At 31.9% G+C, this 21,721-nt stretch overlaps 1 protein-coding gene across 1 annotated transcript; it reads right to left on the bottom strand.

Moving 5' to 3' along the window:
- Nucleotides 1-1,233: 1,233 nt before the first annotated feature.
- On the bottom strand, nucleotides 1,234-2,562 carry LOC131636150 (aspartic proteinase CDR1-like). The gene has a single exon (XM_058906808.1). The coding sequence runs from the start codon at nucleotides 2,560-2,562 to the stop codon at nucleotides 1,234-1,236; it is 1,329 nt and encodes a 442-aa protein (XP_058762791.1).
- Nucleotides 2,563-21,721: the final 19,159 nt, after the last annotated feature.

Here is a 21,721-nt window from a genome sequence, read left to right as displayed (position 1 = left end):
TATTTTAACAAATACTTGTTCTTAATACAAGTTTTTGTCTTTGTTTCGATAGATCTACAATTTAAAAAAAAAATTTGAAAAATATGTTAAGAAGATGAAAAAGAGAAAACTTGAATGTTACAACTTACACTTTGAATATTACTTTAAAGTCAATTTTTGTCTTCGGATAGATCTACATCTTGAAAAACAAAACAAAAAACTTAAAACCAGTTTTCATCTTCATATAGATTTACAACCTAAAATAACAAAAAATTAAAATGAAAAAGAAAAATAAACCACAAAACATTGGTGAAGATAAAAAGATGAGAGAATATGATTTAATTATGAAGTCATTTTGTGGAGGTACGTATTCTTCTATCTTTTCTTCTCTTAATTCTTCTTTCTCTTCATCTTCGGTGTGGTGGAAAAATTTGATTTCTCTTGGAAATATTTCGGGAAGATTCTTCTTTCTCTTCATATATATATATATATATATATATAACTATTTTAATTAATTAATTAAATTATCATGAATCATTTTGTATTTATAACTATTTTTTTAGCAAAGATAAATGCAATTGCAAAGAAGAGAAGCTCATTAGAGTTAGTAGTCTCTTTACTCCTTCACTTGGTGGGCAGGCCGGCGGATTTTGGCAGGGCAGACCTAAAATGTCAACCCAATCCGCCATTTTTTGACGTGTGGACAGGCCGGCCCGACGGGCCACGACCCGTTTTGCCACCCCTACCCACACACAATCAGAAGAAACCCAACAACTTATTCTGGGCTTAGGCCCATCGCTATCTACGACCATCAATACACTAATTTGGAACAAACCTTATTTACACACTCAATTCCTATTTAACACCTCCCAGTGATTTAAACAAATAATTTATTTATTTAACTTAACTAATAAATTTATTTGTGTAAATTATTTTATATATTCACTAAATCTTCCTTATTTTTGTTCATTGGCCTAAAAAATTATTTTATGGAATAAGATAATAATATTCTTATGATAATCAAATAAATATTTATATTTTAACCAAATGAATGACATATTATATAACAATTAAGTAAGTAACACTTAAAAATATAAAATACTGAAAAATACAATTTGAGATGACCTTAAAGAAATTCAGAAAATAAAATACATAAAAATAAATATTTGAGATGAACTTAAAGAGGTTTGAAACAAAACTCAAATTTTATTATAAATTTAACAAATAAATGAAGTAATTAATGTCTACCCTCATTCAATACTTAGAACAATCCGTTGGTTTGAACGAGACAATATTATTTTTTAGGTCATAACCAACCAAATAGTTCACTTGCATACTGTGTCCAAAGATGCCTAAATCACGTTCATGTGGAAAAAAAGAAAAGCATTCAATCCCTTCAGATAAAGATCTAAAGGTGCCCCTAGAATCTAATTTAACATCTCCGCCACTAAAATGTGCAACAATTACAGGAAATTTTGGTTTCTTGGATGTGATATTATAACAAAGGTTAAATTCACCACTATCATCGTAAAAGCGCGGGAGTTTAGTCGCTTTTTTAACGGCGGATTCTAACCTATGATAAAAATGACGTGGAACAAAAGTTATAGTTGTACCAGAGTCAAGTAAGATGTTATGAGTAGAAGCATTTATTCCTTTATTTTTAAACCCACTATACTTTATTCTTTTACCTCCGACACTAATTGCTTTTAAATTTAAATAGTAATAGTCGGATTTGTAGTTTCCTATCATTTTGACCATAGGAGTTGAAACAACATTATTGCCAGAAACAATAGCAGCATCTCCAAAATTGAGTTTGCTAGATTGATTAATATTTCTATAATCAATTAGACAATATGAGAATCTTTCATGAAAGGAAGATCCTAATTGTTTTAAAAGTGACATAGGCCCGGTTGCAAAGCCAATTACACCTGAACTTTTTCCGATATCTGATAAAGGATTAGTGTGTCCACATCCCATAACAATGTCAGGAAATGATATGATGGATCCGACGGCGGACTCTAATGTAATTGTCTCTAAAATAAGATCTCCTTGCGTTTTTCCATCACGACCATAATCTAATGTATATTCACAAGAATCTCTATCTTTAGAACAAGAAATATCTTCTTCCTTAGATTTGCATCTACTAGAAGAACATGGAATTTTTTTATAACTCGAAGATTTTGAAGGATTAAAAATTGGAGTAGTTTGGTTGTAACATATAATACAGGGTTTGCATTGAATCCAAATTAAGTTACTACCTGAATCCAAAATACCATAGACCTTAAATGGTGGGGTACCAACAAAATAACTCATTAGATATTCGCCCTCATCATAGATCAAAGAGGACTTAGGTTTGTATTTAGAAAAATAATTTTTTTGATTGATATAATTGGCACGATTGATAGAACGATATAAAGAATTGAGAGATTTTTGAGATATAGTTTGTGTAGGGTTGTAAAGTGGTGACTTATAAGAATCACGGTGAATTAGTTCAACACTAAAACCATTGTTTATAGCACGTGAACATACTATTAAACTAAAAAGGAAGAAGAAAATAAAGATAGACAATGAAATTCGTGACATTATTTTAGACATTTGAGTGAACTTTTGTTATAATAAGTTATATTCTTTCACCCTTTTTATAAGACGAGAATGCATATAGATGAAAAGATAAGAACATAGAAACTATAGAATTTAAAATAATGAATATTTGTCTGATCACATCTTTATTATATTTTTGGTAAAAAATTATACATAATTTTTATTATACCTATTTTAAAGATTTGATTTGACTATTTGATTACCAAATATGATTGATATATCTTTATTCATTGAAAAAAATGGAAATATATAATCATACGCATTTCATATTGTCATTAGAGATTAATATATATACCCTCTTTTATCACAATTATAAGAAAATACATCTTTTTCAGATTTTTCAATAATCAATGAATTCAGGTCATATACATTTGCTATTCATGAAATTGGAAAGATAATAATTATTTATATTAATGAATAGAACGATTGTAATTTTAAAAATAAATACAATAATATTTTTTTAGTTTTGATTCAAAAATAATTTAATAAATATCATAATTTAACTGAATGTATTTGTAAAAAAGTTACATCTCTCATGGGTAAATATTCATATTTGTGAAAAACAATAAAAACTTTTAATTTTTAAATTAGATATTTCATATTTATTTATTGAGAGTTAAATGCGTTAAAAAAATATATATTTATTATTTAGGCCTAATTACCTTTGAGTCCATGTATTTTAGTCCTACCACAAAACTAGTGCCTCAATTTTAAATATAACCACTTTGTTTCCACTCACATGTATGCACTCAACATCACACCTCGAGTTTATCAACAGTGAAAAAGAACAACCCAAATTAGTATATTAAAAATAATTCTCTAGTCAAGAGTTTTTTATTTTTTATTTTCAAATATTACATGTATTTTTTATTAAATTAATATATAGTTTAATTTTCAATATATTAATGTCAAATAAAATACATGTAATATTTAAAAATAAAAAATAAAAAACTCTTGACTAGAGAATTATTTTTAATATACTAATTTGGGTTGTTCTTTTTCACTGTTGATAAACTCGAGGTGTGATGTTGAGTGCATACATGTGAGTGGAAACAAAGTGGTTATATTTAAAATTGAGGCACTAGTTTTCGGGTAGGACTAAAATATATGGACTCAACGGTAATTAGGCCTAAATAATAAAGGTATGTATTTTTAAGGCATTTAACTCTCAATAAATAAATATGAAATATCTAATTTAAAATTAAAAGTTTTTATTGTTTTTCACAATATGAATATTTAACCACGGGAGATGTAATTTTTTTACAAATACGTTCAATTAAATTATGATATTTATAAAATTATTTTTGAGTCAAAACTAAAAAAATATTATTATATTTATTTTTAAAATTACAATCGTTCTATTCATTATTATAAACAATTATTATCTTATCAATTTCATTGAATAGCAAATGTATATGACCTGAATTCATTGATTATTAAAACAAATATGAAAAGATGTATTTTCTTATAATTGTGATAAAATGGAGTATATATATATATATATATATATATATTAATCTCTAATAACAATATGAAATTCGTATGATTAAATATTTCCATTTTTTCATTGAATAGGATATATCAATCTCGTAATCAAATAGTGAAATCAAATCTTTTAAAATAGGTATAATAGTTATTATATATAAATTTTTACCAAAAAAATAATAAAGATGGGTGATTAGACAATTATTGATTATTTTAAATTCTATAGTTTTTATGTTCTTATCTTTTCATCTATGTGCATTCTCGTCTTATAAAAAGCGTGAAAGAATATAACTTATCATAACAAAAGTTTACTCAAATGTCTAAAATAATGTCACGAATTTTATCGTCTATCCTTATTTTTTTCTTTTTTAGTTTAATAGTTTGTTCACATCCTATAAACAATGGTTTTAGTGTTGAACTAATTCACCGTGATTCTTATAAGTCACCCTTTTACAACCCTACACAAACTATATTCCAAAAATCTCTCAGTTCTTTATATCGTTCTATCAATCGTGTCAATTATATCAATGAAAAATATTTTTTTTCTAAAAACAAACCTAAGTTGTCTCTGATCTATGATGAAGCTGAATATCTAATGTGTTATTTTGTTGGTACCCCGCCATTTAAGGTCTATGGTATTTTGGATTCAGGTAGTAACTTAATTTGGATTCAATGCAAGCCCTGTATTTTATGTTACAATCAAACTACTCCAATTTTTAATCCTTCAAAATCTTCGAGTTACAAAAAAATTCCATGTTCTTCTAGTAGATGCAAATCTAAGGAAGAAGATATTTCTTGTTCTAAAGATAGAGATTCTTGTGAATATACATTAGATTATGGTCGTGATGGAAAAACACAAGGAGATCTTATTTTAGAGACAATTACATTAGAGTCCGCCGTCGGATCCATCATATCATTTCCTGACATTGTTATGGGATGTGGACACACTAATCCTTTATCAGATATCGGAAAAAGTTCAGGTGTAATTGGCTTTGCAACCGGGCCTATGTCACTTATAAAACAATTAGGATCTTCCTTTCATGAAAGATTCTCATATTGTCTAATTGATTATAGAAATATTAATCAATCTAGCAAACTCAATTTTGGAGATGCAGCTATTGTTTCTGGTAATAATGTTATTTCAACTCCTATGGTCAAAATGATAGGAAACTACAAATCCGACTATTACTATCTAAATTTAAAAGCAATTAGTGTCGGAGGTAAAAGAATAAAGTATAGTGGGTTTAAAAATAAAGGAATAAATAATATTTGGTTGGTTTAAATTGATAAAAGAATAAAGTATAGTGGGTTTAAAAATAAGCAACTATTTGGTTGGTTATGACCTAAAAAATAATATTGTCTCGTTCAAACCAACAGATTGTTCTAAGTATTGAATGAGGATAGACATTAATTACGGGTGCAGTTACCGTGCATAGATAAAAATCTATGCACCGTGCATAGATTATTATGGACCATTGGATCATTAGATCAAATTCTAAACATCAATTGTTATTACTCAATACTCACCACTCAATACTCAATACTCAATACTGCATTAAGAACATGATCCAATGGCTTAGATTGACTTATGCATGGTGCATAAGGAAAATCCTTATGCATATTAGCCAATGCCATTAATTACCTCATTTATTTGTTTAATTTATAATAAAATTTGAATTTTGTTTCAAACCTCTTTAAGGTCATCTCAAATTTTTATTTTTCAGTATTTTATTTTATGAATTTCTTTAAGGTCATCTCAAATTTTATTTTTCAGTAATTTATATTTTAAAGTGTAATTTACTTAATTGTTATATTATATGTCATTTATTTGGTTAAAATATAAATATTTATTTGATTATTATAAGAATATTATTATTTTATTATATAAAATAATTTTTTAGGCCAATGAACAAAAATAAGGAAGATTTAGTGAATATATAAAATAATTTACACAAATAAATTTATTAGCTAAGTTAGTATTTGTTTAAATCACAGGGAGGTGTTAAATAGGAATTGAGTGTGTAAATAAGGTTTGAGCCAAGATGGTTTTTTTTTTTAAATCAATTAAGACCAGGAGTGTAATTTAGTTGTTTTTGTTCCAAATTATTGAATTGAGGGGCGTAGATAGCGATGGGCCTAAGCCCATAATAAGTTATTGGGTTTCTTCTGATTGTGTGTGGGTAAGACCATGGAATTACTGTTTACTAGCTAGGCTACACTTGTAACATCCCGATTTGATTAGTTATGACATATATTGATTTATTGGTGTTTTTATTAACTAACTATTTATTTAATTATTATGTGATATAATTATTTAATTATTTAACTATATGTGTATTTGTGCTATTTGAGTTAATTATGAAATATAATTAGTTGGGCCTAAATAATAGAAATAAAATATGTGAGTACAAGATTACACTCAAAGATGTTTTTGATTTATGGCAAACTCAAATGAGCATTCAAACAACAAGGAGGAATCAGAAAAGCAAAGCATTTGATCACTCATGAAAGCACAAGGTGATCCACTATGCATATAAGTCGACTCAACACAAGCTGGACATGAAAAATGCAGAAAATCAGCAGTTAGGTCGACCTACTGTCAACCTAGGTCGACCTAAAATGAAGGAAAATCCATGCACCTCTGCTAGGTCGACTCACAGACCATTTAGGTCGACTCAAAATGAAGAAATCTTCATATCAGTCTGCTAGGTCGACCTACATGGCAACTAGGTCGACCTAATCTGTGAAAATGTCCCCAGAATGCATCAGAAGAGGATTCTGGTCGACCTACTCCTTCAACAGGTCGACCTAACTGGGAGCAAAATTCTGCAAGCTCTGTTAGGTCGACCTAAGCACTACAAGTGGTCGACCTAACTGATCAAGAAAGTTCAAAAATCAGTTTTTCTTGGTTCTAACTGTTATGCAATCATATATATTGTGCAAGGGTAATTATTCAACCAACACCAACGACTGAAAGATACACAAACGCTTCTCATCTTCGTTCTTCATCATCTCCAACACAATTACACATAATCATTCTTGCGTTGCGGGTTAGTGATGAGTTCGATAACGTCCATGGAACGGAATTGAAGATTCCTAGTGGGTGAAGGTTTGTGGGGTTTGTTGGTGAATAAAATCTGCGGGTTTTGTCCTCCACGACGGGTGGTTCTTGGGGGTTTTTATCAAGAGGCGTTCATTGAGGATTCGGCTGAGTGTAACGATTGAGGAACGGGGAGTTCAAGGAATCAAGACACTGCAGAAGGGAATCAAAGTGAAGCTCTTGGATAACCTTGATCTGGCTCAAGATTAAGGGGGAAGAAGATTCAAAGGATCGACATAATTGGTTTATCGTTTATCGCTTTGTTATCTTCTTTGTATATACTACTTTCAACATTAATGAAAGATTACCCAATTTCAATTTGGAATTGGGGGCAGACGTAGTCGTAGCGAGGACGATCGACGAACTGCCTAAACAAATATCGTGTTCTTGTCGCTTTTACTTTCTCTTTTACTTTCTGTTCATAATTGGTTATAAGTGCAAAATTGATCAACGATTCAAGTGTTAAAATTGTGAATTAAAATTCTGCACAAACATCACAATTCACCACAACTTGAATCACTATCAATTTGAACCTATCACCAAGTGTTTGTGTTTTTGCTTAATCCAATCTTACTGCATTGCAAATCAAAGTTGTCAATCTAGAAGTTAATTGGATTTCAGTTGTTAAACGTATTGGTTAGCTATCATATTACTTCACCATCAATTCCACTTACTATTTGGTTTTGAAACACATACGACCTTTGCAATAGCGGTCCAGAATAGACGCAAGTCGATTCAGAACCGCTTTCGCTCAAGTCTGTAGAAAAATCTGTAAAAACTTAGTGAGATCTATTCACCCCCCCCCCCCCTCTAGATCTATAGGCCAGCGTCTAACAAGTGGCATCAAGAGCTCTGGTTTATTCCGTGCTACGTGAAACACTTATTGGAAAGATGGCTTCTGGACCTAAAGGGGCTCATAATAGAGCTCCAGTTTTCAACGGAGAAAACTACGGCTATTGGAAGGATTGTATGTGTGTCCATATCAATGCAATTGATAGGAACATCTGGACAGCTATTGTCAATGGTCCATTTCAGATCACTATGACAAATGCAGCTGGTGCAGTTGTTCCAAAACCAGAAGATACTTGGAATGCTGAAGATGAAAAGAAATATGCATACGATTGGAAAGCGAGAAACATTCTAATCTCAGCTCTAGGAGTTGATGAATACTATCGCGTTTCCCATTGTAGATCAGCTAAAGCTATGTGGGACACATTGCAAGTTGCCCACGAGGGAACGGATGATGTCAAACTAGCTAGGATCAATACGTTAACTCAAGAGTTCAAACTTTTCCACATGGAAGATGGTGAAACCATCGAAAGCATGCAGAAAAGATTCGTTCACCTGAAAAATCGATTAAATTCTCTTGATAGACCTGTTTCCAATGCAGTTGCTACTAACAAAATCTTAAGGTGTTTGAACAGGGAATGGCAGCCCAAAGTTACAGCAATTAAGGAAGCAAATGATCTCAACACTTTAGACATTACCACTCTTTTTGGTAAACTAGAGGAACATGAACAGCATCTTAAATGCCTTGACATGCATGAGAAGAGGACAAAGAAAGAAAAGAACATGGAGAAAGAGGTAGAGAAGAAGTCAATAGCTCTAAAAGCTTCGAGCTCCAAGACCTCAAAACGAGAGCCAAAGGATAGTGACACAAGTGATGACGAAGACTCCGATGATGAGGAAATGGGACTGTTTGTGCGAAGATACAACAAATATCTAAAGAAAAATGGAGCAAAACATTCCGACAAAGGATTGATCAACTATAGAAAGCAGTCAAACATGTTCAAACAAGATGACGACAACAAAGGAAAGATCAAAGGTCTTTGCTTCAATTGTGGGAAAGCCGGTCACTACAAACCGGATTGTCCATACCTTAAGAAAGAAAAGGAGAAGAACCAAAGCAAAGGTCATAACAAATCTAAAAGAGCTTACATAGCATGGGAAAGTGATTCATCTAGTGAAAGCTCGTCAAGCGATGAAGAAGAATCAGCAAACCTATGTTTCATGGCTCATCAAAACAAGAAAAAGAAAGCTGAAAAGTGTCTTGACATTGCCGAAAGGTTGTGGTTCCTTGATAGCGGATGTTCAAGACACATGACTGGAGACCTATCTCTTTTCGTTGAGTTTCAAGCAAAGAAAAAGGGGTATGTCACCTATGGAGATAACAATCGGGGAGCCATACTTGGTAAAGGAAGTGTAGGTAACCCTTCTACCACTACTATAACTGATGTGCTGCTAGTAGAAGGTCTTAAACATAATCTTTTAAGTATAAGTCAATTGTGCGACAAAGATTTTAAAGTAATGTTTACAAATTCTGGATGCACAATAGAACATACTAAGAAAAGAGACATTATGTTTAAGGGCTTAAGAGTAAACAACATCTACATGCTAAACTTGGATGAGGTATCTAAGTCTAGTACCAAATGTCTAGTTGCTCTAGGCGATGACTCATGGCTTTGGCATAGACGTCTCGCCCACATAAATTTTGACTTACTAAATAAAGTTGTCTCAAAAGATTTAGTAATCGGTTTACCCAAAATGAAGTTTTCAAAAGATCATCTATGTGATGCTTGTCAAAAGGGAAAGCAAACAAAAATCTCTTTTAAATCAAAGAACGTGGTTTCAACATCACGCCCTCTTGAACTACTTCACATGGATCTCTTTGGCCCTTCAAGGACTAAAAGCATAGGTGGAAACACCTATGGTTTTGTCATTGTCGATGATTACTCGAGATTTTGTTGGACAATCTTTTTACCTAGTAAGGATCAAACTTTTTCAGCCTTTACTCAATTTGCAAGATTATGTCAAAACAAAATGAACAACAAAATAGTCGCAATTCGAAGTGATCACGGTGGAGAATTTGAAAACATTCTTTTTGAAAAATACTGTGATAAACATGGAATTGAGCATAACTTTTCAGCTCCTAGAACACCTCAACAAAACGGAGTAGTTGAACGTAAAAATCGTGTTCTAGAGGAGCTGGCAAGAACAATGCTGAATGAGGGTAATCTACCAAAGTATTTCTGGGCTGACGCGATTAGTACAGCATGTTATGTTTTGAATAGGATAACAATACGTCCTATACTGAACAAAACTCCCTATGAATTACTAAAGGGTAGAAAACCAAATGTATCTCATCTCCATGTATTCGGTTGCAAGTGTTTTGTTTTGAACAATGGTAAGGATAATCTTGGAAAATTCGATGCTAAAGCTGATGAGGGCATATTCCTTGGTTACTCACAATCTAGCAAAGCATATCGAATATATAATAAGAGATTACTTATAGTAGAAGAGTCAGTACACGTTTCTTTTGATGAATCTTATGCAAAATATGTCGAGAAAGGTCTTTCATTTAATAATGCAGGCCCATCCACTGAAGACATTGTCAAGGATAAGGAAGATGAGGATGAAAGTATTGTAAAGAAAGATGCTGAGAGAGAGAAAGATGAGTCTCACAATGAAAATGAAAAAGAAAGCATCTCAAACAATGAAGAACTTCCCAAGGCCTGGACAAACGTGAAAGACCATCCAATTGATAATATAATAGGAGACATCTCAAGGGGCGTTACAACACGCTCAAAGATAAGTAACTTCTGCCATCATTTTGCTTTTGTTTCACAAGTTGAGCCGAAAAACGCTAAGGATGCATTACTTGATGAGCATTGGCTAATGGCCATGCAAGAAGAATTAAACCAATTTAAACGGAATGATGTTTGGGACTTAGTCCCTCATCCGGGAGATCATCAAGTAATAGGCACTAGATGGGTTTTTCGTAACAAACTTGATGAAAACGGTGTTATTACTAGAAACAAAGCTAGATTAGTTGCCCAAGGTTACAATCAAGAGGAAGGTATTGATTATGAAGAGACATACGCTCCTGTAGCACGTCTCGAAGCTATTCGCCTCTTACTTGCTTATGCTTGTTCTAAAGACTTCAAACTATTCCAAATGGATGTTAAGAGTGCCTTTCTAAATGGCTATATAAATGAAGAAGTCTATGTTGCTCAGCCACCCGGCTTTGAGAATTACATGTATCCAACTCATGTTTATAAGCTGAAACGTGCTCTATACGGTCTTAAACAAGCCCCTCGGGCTTGGTACGAACGTTTGAGCAAATTTCTCCTTAGTCAAGGGTACTCTAGAGGTAAAGTTGATACCACTCTCTTTATTAAAAGAAAAGATAAGGATATTCTCTTAGTCCAAATTTATGTAGATGATATTATATTTGGGTCCACTAATGCAAAACTTGTCAAAGACTTTTCTAAGCTTATGCAGAGTGAATTTGAGATGAGTCTCATGGGTGAGCTAAATTTCTTCCTTGGCCTACAAATCAAGCAACTCAGTCATGGAACGTTTGTGAATCAAACTAAATATTGTACGGAGCTGCTCAAAAGATTTGGAATGAGTGAAGCAAAGGAAATTGACACACCTATGGCAGCAAATACAAATCTAGACAAAGATGAGAAAGGTAAAGAGGTTGACGTGAAATTATACCGAGGTATGATAGGTTCACTATTGTATCTTACTGCCTCAAGACCAGACATCATGTTTAGTGTGTGTATGTGTGCAAGATATCAATCTTGTCCAAAAGAATCTCACTTGAAAGCTGTCAAAAGAATTCTGCGATACTTACGTGGAACTACTACATATGGCCTATGGTATCCAAAAGGAAATGAGTGTCATTTGGCAGGATTCTCCGATTCAGATTTTGCTGGCTGCAAATCCGATAGAAAAAGCACTAGTGGAACGTGTCATCTATTCTCAAACTCATTAATAAGTTGGCATAGTAAGAAACAAGTATCGGTTGCATTATCCACTGCTGAGGCAGAATATGTAGCTGCTGGAAGCTGCTGTGCACAAATATTATGGCTCAAGCAACAACTTCTTGACTTTGGTATTAAGCTTGATCACATACCTATCATGTGCGACAACACAAGCGCCATAAACTTGAGTAAAAATCTTGTCTTACACTCACGTACCAAACACATTGAAATAAGGCATCACTTTCTACGAGATCATGTAGAGAAAGGAGACGTTACTTTTGAACATGTAGAAAGCAAGAAGCAACTAGCTGACATCTTCACCAAACCGCTAGCAACGGAGCAATATTTCAACATTCGTAGGGAATTAGGGATACTCGATATCTCTAATTTGGGCTAATTACGTTTGTTTTCTCTTAATATTATTTCTTTACTTTATGTATATATCTATTTGTCTTGCTAACATTTCTTTAGCATAAAGGTAGTTCATCATCAAGCCAGGCGTCATATTGAAAAAGCGGTAACGTAATTGTTGTTCACTTCCAAAAATATCATTGATACTATAATATGCTATCAATTAACATGCTTATAGTGACCTCATGCATAAAAACTGCTCCTGCTCACATATGTGTCTCATTCTACCATTAACTACCTTTTACCTACTACACTATACATGCTAGCATTATTATCTATGGTTCTCCTGTTACTCTTCTATTCTCCTGTTTTCTCTTTTTGATGTTGACAAAGGGGGAGATAGATGCTGGATGTACGGGGGAGCTTTGTTGAGAGATTGCCCTGTTGAGAGATAGATGCTGGATGTACGGGGGAGCTCTGCTGAGTCTTTATCATTTACTACCAGAGCTTAGTCGAATGGTTTGCCATCATCAAAAAGGGGGAGTATGTGAGTACAAGATTACACTCAAAGATGTTTTTGATTTATGGCAAACTCAAATGAGCATTCAAACAACAAGGAGGAATCAGAAAAGCAAAGCATTTGATCACTCATGAAAGCACAAGGTGATCCACTATGCATATAAGTCGACTCAACACAAGCTGGACATGAAAAATGCAGAAAATCAGCAGTTAGGTCGACCTACTGTCAACCTAGGTCGACCTAAAATGAAGGAAAATCCATGCACCTCTGCTAGGTCGACTCACAGACCATTTAGGTCGACTCAAAATGAAGAAATCTTCATATCAGTCTGCTAGGTCGACCTACATGGCAACTAGGTCGACCTAATCTGTGAAAATGTCCCCAGAATGCATCAGAAGAGGATTCTGGTCGACCTACTCCTTCAACAGGTCGACCTAACTGGGAGCAAAATTCTGCAAGCTCTGTTAGGTCGACCTAAGCACTACAAGTGGTCGACCTAACTGATCAAGAAAGTTCAAAAATCAGTTTTTCTTGGTTCTAACTGTTATGCAATCATATATATTGTGCAAGGGTAATTATTCAACCAACACCAACGACTGAAAGATACACAAACGCTTCTCATCTTCGTTCTTCATCATCTCCAACACAATTACACATAATCATTCTTGCGTTGCGGGTTAGTGATGAGTTCGATAACGTCCATGGAACGGAATTGAAGATTCCTAGTGGGTGAAGGTTTGTGGGGTTTGTTGGTGAATAAAATCTGCGGGTTTTGTCCTCCACGACGGGTGGTTCTTGGGGGTTTTTATCAAGAGGCGTTCATTGAGGATTCGGCTGAGTGTAACGATTGAGGAACGGGGAGTTCAAGGAATCAAGACACTGCAGAAGGGAATCAAAGTGAAGCTCTTGGATAACCTTGATCTGGCTCAAGATTAAGGGGGAAGAAGATTCAAAGGATCGACATAATTGGTTTATCGTTTATCGCTTTGTTATCTTCTTTGTATATACTACTTTCAACATTAATGAAAGATTACCCAATTTCAATTTGGAATTGGGGGCAGACGTAGTCGTAGCGAGGACGATCGACGAACTGCCTAAACAAATATCGTGTTCTTGTCGCTTTTACTTTCTCTTTTACTTTCTGTTCATAATTGGTTATAAGTGCAAAATTGATCAACGATTCAAGTGTTAAAATTGTGAATTAAAATTCTGCACAAACATCACAATTCACCACAACTTGAATCACTATCAATTTGAACCTATCACCAAGTGTTTGTGTTTTTGCTTAATCCAATCTTACTGCATTGCAAATCAAAGTTGTCAATCTAGAAGTTAATTGGATTTCAGTTGTTAAACGTATTGGTTAGCTATCATATTACTTCACCATCAATTCCACTTACTATTTGGTTTTGAAACACATACGACCTTTGCAATAGCGGTCCAGAATAGACGCAAGTCGATTCAGAACCGCTTTCGCTCAAGTCTGTAGAAAAATCTGTAAAAACTTAGTGAGATCTATTCACCCCCCCTCTAGATCTATAGGCCAGCGTCTAACAGAATATAAGGTGCATTTGTGAGTTAAGCCCAATATGATAGAAGACTAATTGATAGGGTTTTAGTGTAGTAAGGGAAGAGAAGAGAAAGAGAAGAGAAGAGAAAGAGAAGGAATTTGGGGAAATCTTGAAGAAGAGGGAGTTTTGATTTAAGGTAAGAGAGAGAATCTTCATTATCTTTAATATATATGTATGCAATGAGTAGTTGTATGCTAGGTATTCATCTCTCTATTTCATAAATTTTACATGTTAGTGTGTATGTTAAATCCACGAGATTTTGTGAATCAATCATGTTTAATGTTGTTAGGATGATAACCCATAGTTAGAAACATGATTAGCAATCTATCGCATGAGATAATTTGCTGTTTGGATGAGTTTTGGTTGGTTGAAATCGAATTTTGATTGGTGTGGAAGGTGCTGAAAATGCACAGACTTTTCTGAGTCTGGTGTGGTTCGCAGGGCGAGCATCTTGCTTCGTCGGGCAAGTCGTCACTTTTGTTCCTTCGCCGGGAGCGAGGGCCAATTTTGTGACCAAATTTTTGTCTTGAAGCGTCGGGCGGGCCATTTCTTTCGCCGGGCCAAAATACCCTATTTTGTCAAAAATTTAAAATGCATAACTTTTGATCTATAACTCCGTTTTATGTTCCTTTCGAAGCATTAGGAAGCTAATGTGATTATTTATATGATATGACTAAAATGGTTAACACTTAATGAATTAATAATGATGTTGTTGTGTGAATAACGTATAATTATGGATATCTGCGTTATGGATTGATGAATTGTGGATATCATTAGAGAATATGTTTTGTGATATAATATTTATGATATGTGTGAATGAATGTATGCTAATTGGATGTGTTTTGTTGAGAATGATTACTTGATGCAATGTGTGCAACTTGGTGGATAATTCATATGAGTTGGATTATTATGATATGCATGTATAATTAAGGTTGTGTGATAATATTAATTGCATATGTTGTGTAACATTGTACATGCATTCATGGGGAGATGTTGTTGTACCCCAAAAAAATTTCTCATGCTTCTTATCTTTCCAAATTTCATTCAAACTCGAATGAGCGTGATGGTCTAGCAGGTATATAGTTGAGTGCAAGAGTGAGAGGTTATGAGTTCGAATCCTAATTTTCAACATTTTAGACATTTTTTCACTTGTTACTATCATTTTCATTTATGTTAAAAAATCACAAAAAATAGTTTTTTTAATCATTTTACTTTTTCAATTTTAAATAAAAAATAACACAAAAAAAATATTTTTATTTTTAATTTTCATTTTCTTTATTTTAGGTATTTTTAAAAAATATTATTTTTCATTTAATTCATGATTTTCTTCACAAAATAGTCAAGAAATAAAAAAAAACTAAAATAGTAGTTTTTGTTTAGCTTTTGGTCCAAGTCAATTAGCCTTAAAATTTCTTTGATTTGATTCTCTCTAATTTTAGATTAAATAAAATAAAAAAATTTCTTCCACTTTTATCCCATCGCCTTCTATATTTTTGCTCTATTTTTCACTATTATTATATTTTTCAATTATTAGAATTTTAAAGTTTTATGATTAGTTCTTATTTTTTATAATAAATTTTTTTGTTAATATTAGTCTTATTAATTATTACGACTATTATTTTTATTTTTTTCCTTTAACATTGTCATGGACACATCAGCTAAAGTTCCAAATTGGTAAACAATCAAATATCTTCATCACTTCTACAATTTACACGACAAAACCATCCAACATTCCAAAATATTCTCAAGACAACATCTTCAAAAATTGAAAGAGAATTAACTATAGAAGACAAGGTTCTTGATGTCAATTAACCTGCTCTTTAATATCATGTGTAGCATAATTGTGAGGCTATAAGAACAGAGACATTAGAACCAGAAAAGGGACGTACAATATTGGAAAAAGTGGAGAATTTGATATTCTCATTCACTTTATTTTCCATCCCCATAATAAATATAATGTATTTTTTATTTTAATTTTTTTATTAAAAAAAGTCCGTTTAGGGCCGGGTAGCCCGAAGCCCATCAGGAGCCGATCTCGGATAGTAATTTTGAGGCCCATATTACAATAGAGCTTTTTTGGCCAAACTCTAAAAAGCCCGGGCCCATCAGGGCTGGCCCTAAATGAGCCGGGTAGTCCATTTTGACAGCTCTACTTCTATCACCGTCTAATATAACTTAAGTTTGATAGTAAAGAGACAAAGTATATAAATAATTAATTCCAAAATAAACCTGCACGACACAAGCTTTTTATTAGTTGATTAAACAAATTGATTCTCGTAGATACTGTTATTGAACACCTTTTTGTGTTTTTTTTAATATATGGTTCACCGCTACCTATTAAAAAAAATCACTTTATACTCTCACAAAATCCATTGGCATATAAAAAACGTGACTTAATAGAATTCATGTTTCTATAACATAAAGCTGTCTAAATTTATTAAGAGTGCTGCTATTCTTACACTCTATTCTTACCCTATGTAGTTACACCATGTCAAATACAGCAATGCATGAATACTTTTGTATTGAAAAAAGTGAAGAGTGATTATTAAATATAAATAAAATCAAACAAACCGAATAAAAATACGATGTAGTTGTAAACTAAAGTGTATGAATATCATTTCTGATTTATTAAGAAAATTTCTTTACCCACCTCCTACCCTTCTTAAACACCTCTGGCGAATTTACCAAAATACCCCTTGTTTCGAAAATGAATTTCCGAAAACATACTTTTTATTGAAATAAAGGTATTTTCGGAAATGCACTTCCGAAAACACGAAAAAAGGTGTTTTCGGAGATCCATTTCCGAAAACACCCCTTTTTTGAGTTTTCGGAGATACATTTCCGAAACACCTTTTTTGAGTTTTCTGAGTTTTCGGAGATGCATTTCCGAAATATTCCAAGACCAAATTGGTCTTGGAATGTTTCGGATATACACATCCGAAAGAATACAATTAATAGGTATAAAATGAAGGTGAATCAATAAAATCAAGGTGAATCAATAAAATCAAGGTGAATCAAAATTTCCTAAATAATTTTAAAGTTAAAAATTATTTTACTAACTTATATAAATCAAAAACATTTTAATTTCATAAGTAAATTTTGAAATATATAGAGTTAAATATAAAATTTATTCATTAAATAAAATTAAGACAAAATCTTTTTTTAATTTTTTTAAACTAAATTAAAAATTATAACTCATTTTTAATTATGAATCAGAATAGAAATATATAAATATATAATAATAATTATTAATTTTGTAAGTGAAATATATAAATATATAATATATAAATATATAATAATTATTATAAATTAAAACACTATTTTTTTATAATTAATATATAATAACTATTATATAAATTTATAAATATATAAATATATAATAATTTTTATAAATATATAATAATTATTATATAAATATATAAATTAAAACACTCATTTTTTTATTTTTTTTAATAAATATATAATAATTATTATAAATATATAAATAAAAAATTATAACTCATTTTATAAGTGAAATTATTTTAATTATTTTAATTAAAATTATTTTAAATTTTAAAATATGAATCAGAATATAAATATATAATAATTATTATTCATAACTCATAAATTATATCAAAATATATAATTATTATTATTCATTACTCATAAATTATATCAAATTTATGATATATGAATTAATATAAATTAATTAATATTCTAAAATTAATTTTTGGAATTTTTAGATTTTTTTTTTTGTTTTTTCGGAGATGCATCTCGGAATTAATCAAAATCCTAATTTTTGGGATTTTTTCGGAAATGCACTTTCGAAGTCTGAAAAAATTTAAAAAAATAAAATTTCGGAAATGCATTTCCGAAGCAGAGTAAAATGGGGTTTTCGCTGGGGGTGACCCCCATAGGTGGGTAAAGAAAAAATCTTTATTAAAGGTGTCCTTATTTTCTCAATAAGGTAAAGCAAAATTCAAGGATATACAAATTTTTGTCTCACTATTTGCTTGTTTTGACCTAATTTGATTCTCTTCATGTTTTGTTGACCGATAGTCCATATAGGGTACTACAAAATCCGTCACTTTTTTAATTGCTAATAAGATCCAAGAAAATATTATTTTATGTTTAGGGAATGATAATTCATATAAGGTACTACAATCTGTCACTTTTTTTATTGAAAATCGAAAAATGGCTAATGGTTAAAAAGGAGATAAATAAATAAATAAATATATATGTGACATCTAATATTGAAAAACTACAGCATGTAATTGAAAATCGAAACGTGACATTATTATTCATTTGATGGATATTTTTCTTTATTTTTTTTTTTAATTAAATTTTCTCTTTATATGAGTAAACATTAAGTATTTATCATAATAAAAATATTAAAATAGTTTTACAAATTTTAATAGTTTAAAATTTAGAAAAATAAGAAAATATATAATATATATGGAGGATGTGATATAAAGTTATGGAGAAGATGCATTCTATGTAATACAATGACCTATGCCAGAGACATTCATTTTATGAAGTAGATTAGAGAATCTCACAATGTGCTAGTGTAATTATCAAATATCCTCTTATAAAAACAAGGTGACTGCATGTGTTGTTATAAGTGGTCACTGGTGAAGCAGCAGAAGGAACTGTGGAACATCATCGTAACTCTCTTTTCTGTTGTATTTTTAAACCTATTAACACATGAAAAACGTGAGAATTGATGTTTCTATAACATAAGGATATACAAGTTTATATACAAGTTTATTGTATCTCTTCTCTTCATGTCTTGTTGGATGATAATCCATATAGGGTATTACAATATTTGTCACTTTTTTAATTGCGAATCAATTAAAAAGAGAGCTTATGGGTCCAAAAGAGAGCTTATGGCAACCGTATTTTTCACGGATGGCACTAATTCGACCGTGACAGGGCGGCTGCCGATTTTACATTTAATTTTGTATTTGGTTCAGCCTTTGTTGGATCGGCCGGACGGATTGGTATGGGTGGTGGCGGCATAAGGATTGCTACTCCGTTAAGCCTTGTTATGAGTTTATTTTTTCGGTTGGAAATGCGGATGGTTTGTAGGGTCATGACCGAGCTAAGTTGTTTAAGAGTCTTTAGAATGCAAAAGTGTAAAGTAAAATTATTATCTTTGGTTGGAAATTGATTTTAAATAGGCTTCTGACTAGGATGAATTTGGCAAAGCAGAGTATTTTAGAAGGGGACATAATTTGATTTTCCCTTTATGTATTGAGCATGAAAGAAGATTGGGAGCACCTTTTTGGAGGTTGTCGAGTTTAAAATTTTGGTGGAATAATTTTTGTCGTTGGAATTGTGTGGATGTTTTTAACTTTTTTCGGGTCAATTGTTGTTCGATTGCATGTTTTGGAGGTATCTTGTCTATCCTTTATTAATTTGTGATTTAGGTTGGTTGTTTGGTTTACCTTTTTGTTTGATTACTTGGAATTGTAGAAATTTGATTCTTTTTGAAAGAAGAATGTTAAGCAAATTCCATAGTATGGGAATGCTTAAATTAGTTTTGTGGGAACGATTTCTTGTAGGGAATAGGGTGGGTGTTGATTGAAATTCAGGGATTCATATCTTAGATATCGTAAGAGATGTCGAGACACGGATCTCTGAACAACACAAAATTGCAAGGTAAATATAATTAAAACAATACTGAAAAGTAAATGACCACAAAGTATTATTCACACAATTCGATGAATAACAAAACCTACTCTGGGGACTACCAAGCAAAGAATAAGTGCACTATGATAGTATCAATCATGGTCCTACGTAAACAGCATCCAATTTAATGTCTTCTCACTTAATCAATGCATGTGTTATACTTCTACCTAAGACGCATCTAGGTATGAGACCCTTCTCAACTTCCCCAATCACAATCGTGATTATCAGTTTAATAGCTTTTGAAGACAGGCTTCTAGAACACACAATCACTCCATTAAATGTCTGATGCAAAATCCCTAAATCAATTTTTTTTCACATCAATTTGTTATAAAACCCAATGTAAATTTTTTTTCTAACTACTTGCTATGCTACACTACACTTATGCTATCATGGACATGCATGATTGACATCTACAACTGCATGTTCTTCCTTTAATACGCCCCTCAAACTCATGGGGGATCGAAAGTATACACCTTGAGCTTGTCACGAAATGCAGAGAAATTTGCTATAGGCAGTGGCTTTGTAAGAGCATCATCTAGTTGAGCACGGGCAGTCACATGTTAGATCTAAAGCTAATTGGCAACTACCTTCTCACATAAGAAGTGTATGTCAAGTTCCATGTGTTTGGTTCGCGGGTTCAAGATTAGATTAGGGGCTAGCATCACTACACTGATGTTGTCACATAGGAGAGTAGAAATTGAAGGCTTGATATTGAGCTCATAAAGAAGTGATTGAAGTCAGAGAATCTCAGTTACGGTGTGTGCTAACTATCATACTCCAAAATTTGCCCGCATGCTTATATCCTTAATTGGCTTGTGCTTCACATTCGCATGGATATTCCACTAAGTCATAACATTCATAAATATTAATTTGCATCATTCTCATTCAAAAAAAAATATATACATTCACTTCATATGCCATTTTATATTTAATCATATTTTGTCCATATTTTATTAAACCTTGCACGATTTTATTAATTTTAAACTTTAATTCAATTAAGTTGAATTTTTAATTAAAATTATTAAAACCCCTTTTCTCTTATTCTTTAGTTTTATTATTTATTTTGCTCTTACCAATATTTTTTGATACAAAAGAAATATTATAAAGCCCATCTTGCAAAGCCCATATCTTTTAAATCTAAAAAAAAAAACCTAATGTCACATTATAAATTCATGAAGGTTTACATGGAAGAAGGACGGAACCCTATTTTTTCAGACTCTCACGGAACCCCTCAAGTACATACATACTCTGCTCCACCATTTTTTCTATATATAAATTCCCTTTTTAGAGTCAACCTTATGAATATTCATTGTTCTCCATACAAAGGCTCATAATCCACAAAACCTCTCATATATTATTATCATTGTCAATATTTGTTTCATTACAAAACCTTCAGCCTCTCAAAATCATAACCACATCCCATACACTAACCAAAACTAGAAACAAATAACCATTGTAATTATACTAGTTTGTTTTTTTATTGTATAGAAATAAAGAAGACTTTCCAGGAAACCAAGCAGACAACGCAGATGAAAGCTAAAAAAAAAGCAGTATTTGATTATTGTTTTTTTTTTGTTTTGTGCAGGAAGATAGAATACAATACCACCGTACAATCTCACTATGCCTGGTACAGGTTTTTTCGAAACAAAGAAGATGGGCAAGTGTGAAGCCAACA

This window comes from Vicia villosa, unplaced genomic scaffold, assembly GCF_029867415.1.
Source record: "Vicia villosa cultivar HV-30 ecotype Madison, WI unplaced genomic scaffold, Vvil1.0 ctg.001650F_1_1, whole genome shotgun sequence".
Lineage (NCBI taxonomy): Eukaryota > Viridiplantae > Streptophyta > Magnoliopsida > Fabales > Fabaceae > Vicia > Vicia villosa.
This window is presented reverse-complemented; position numbering and strand designations above follow the sequence as displayed.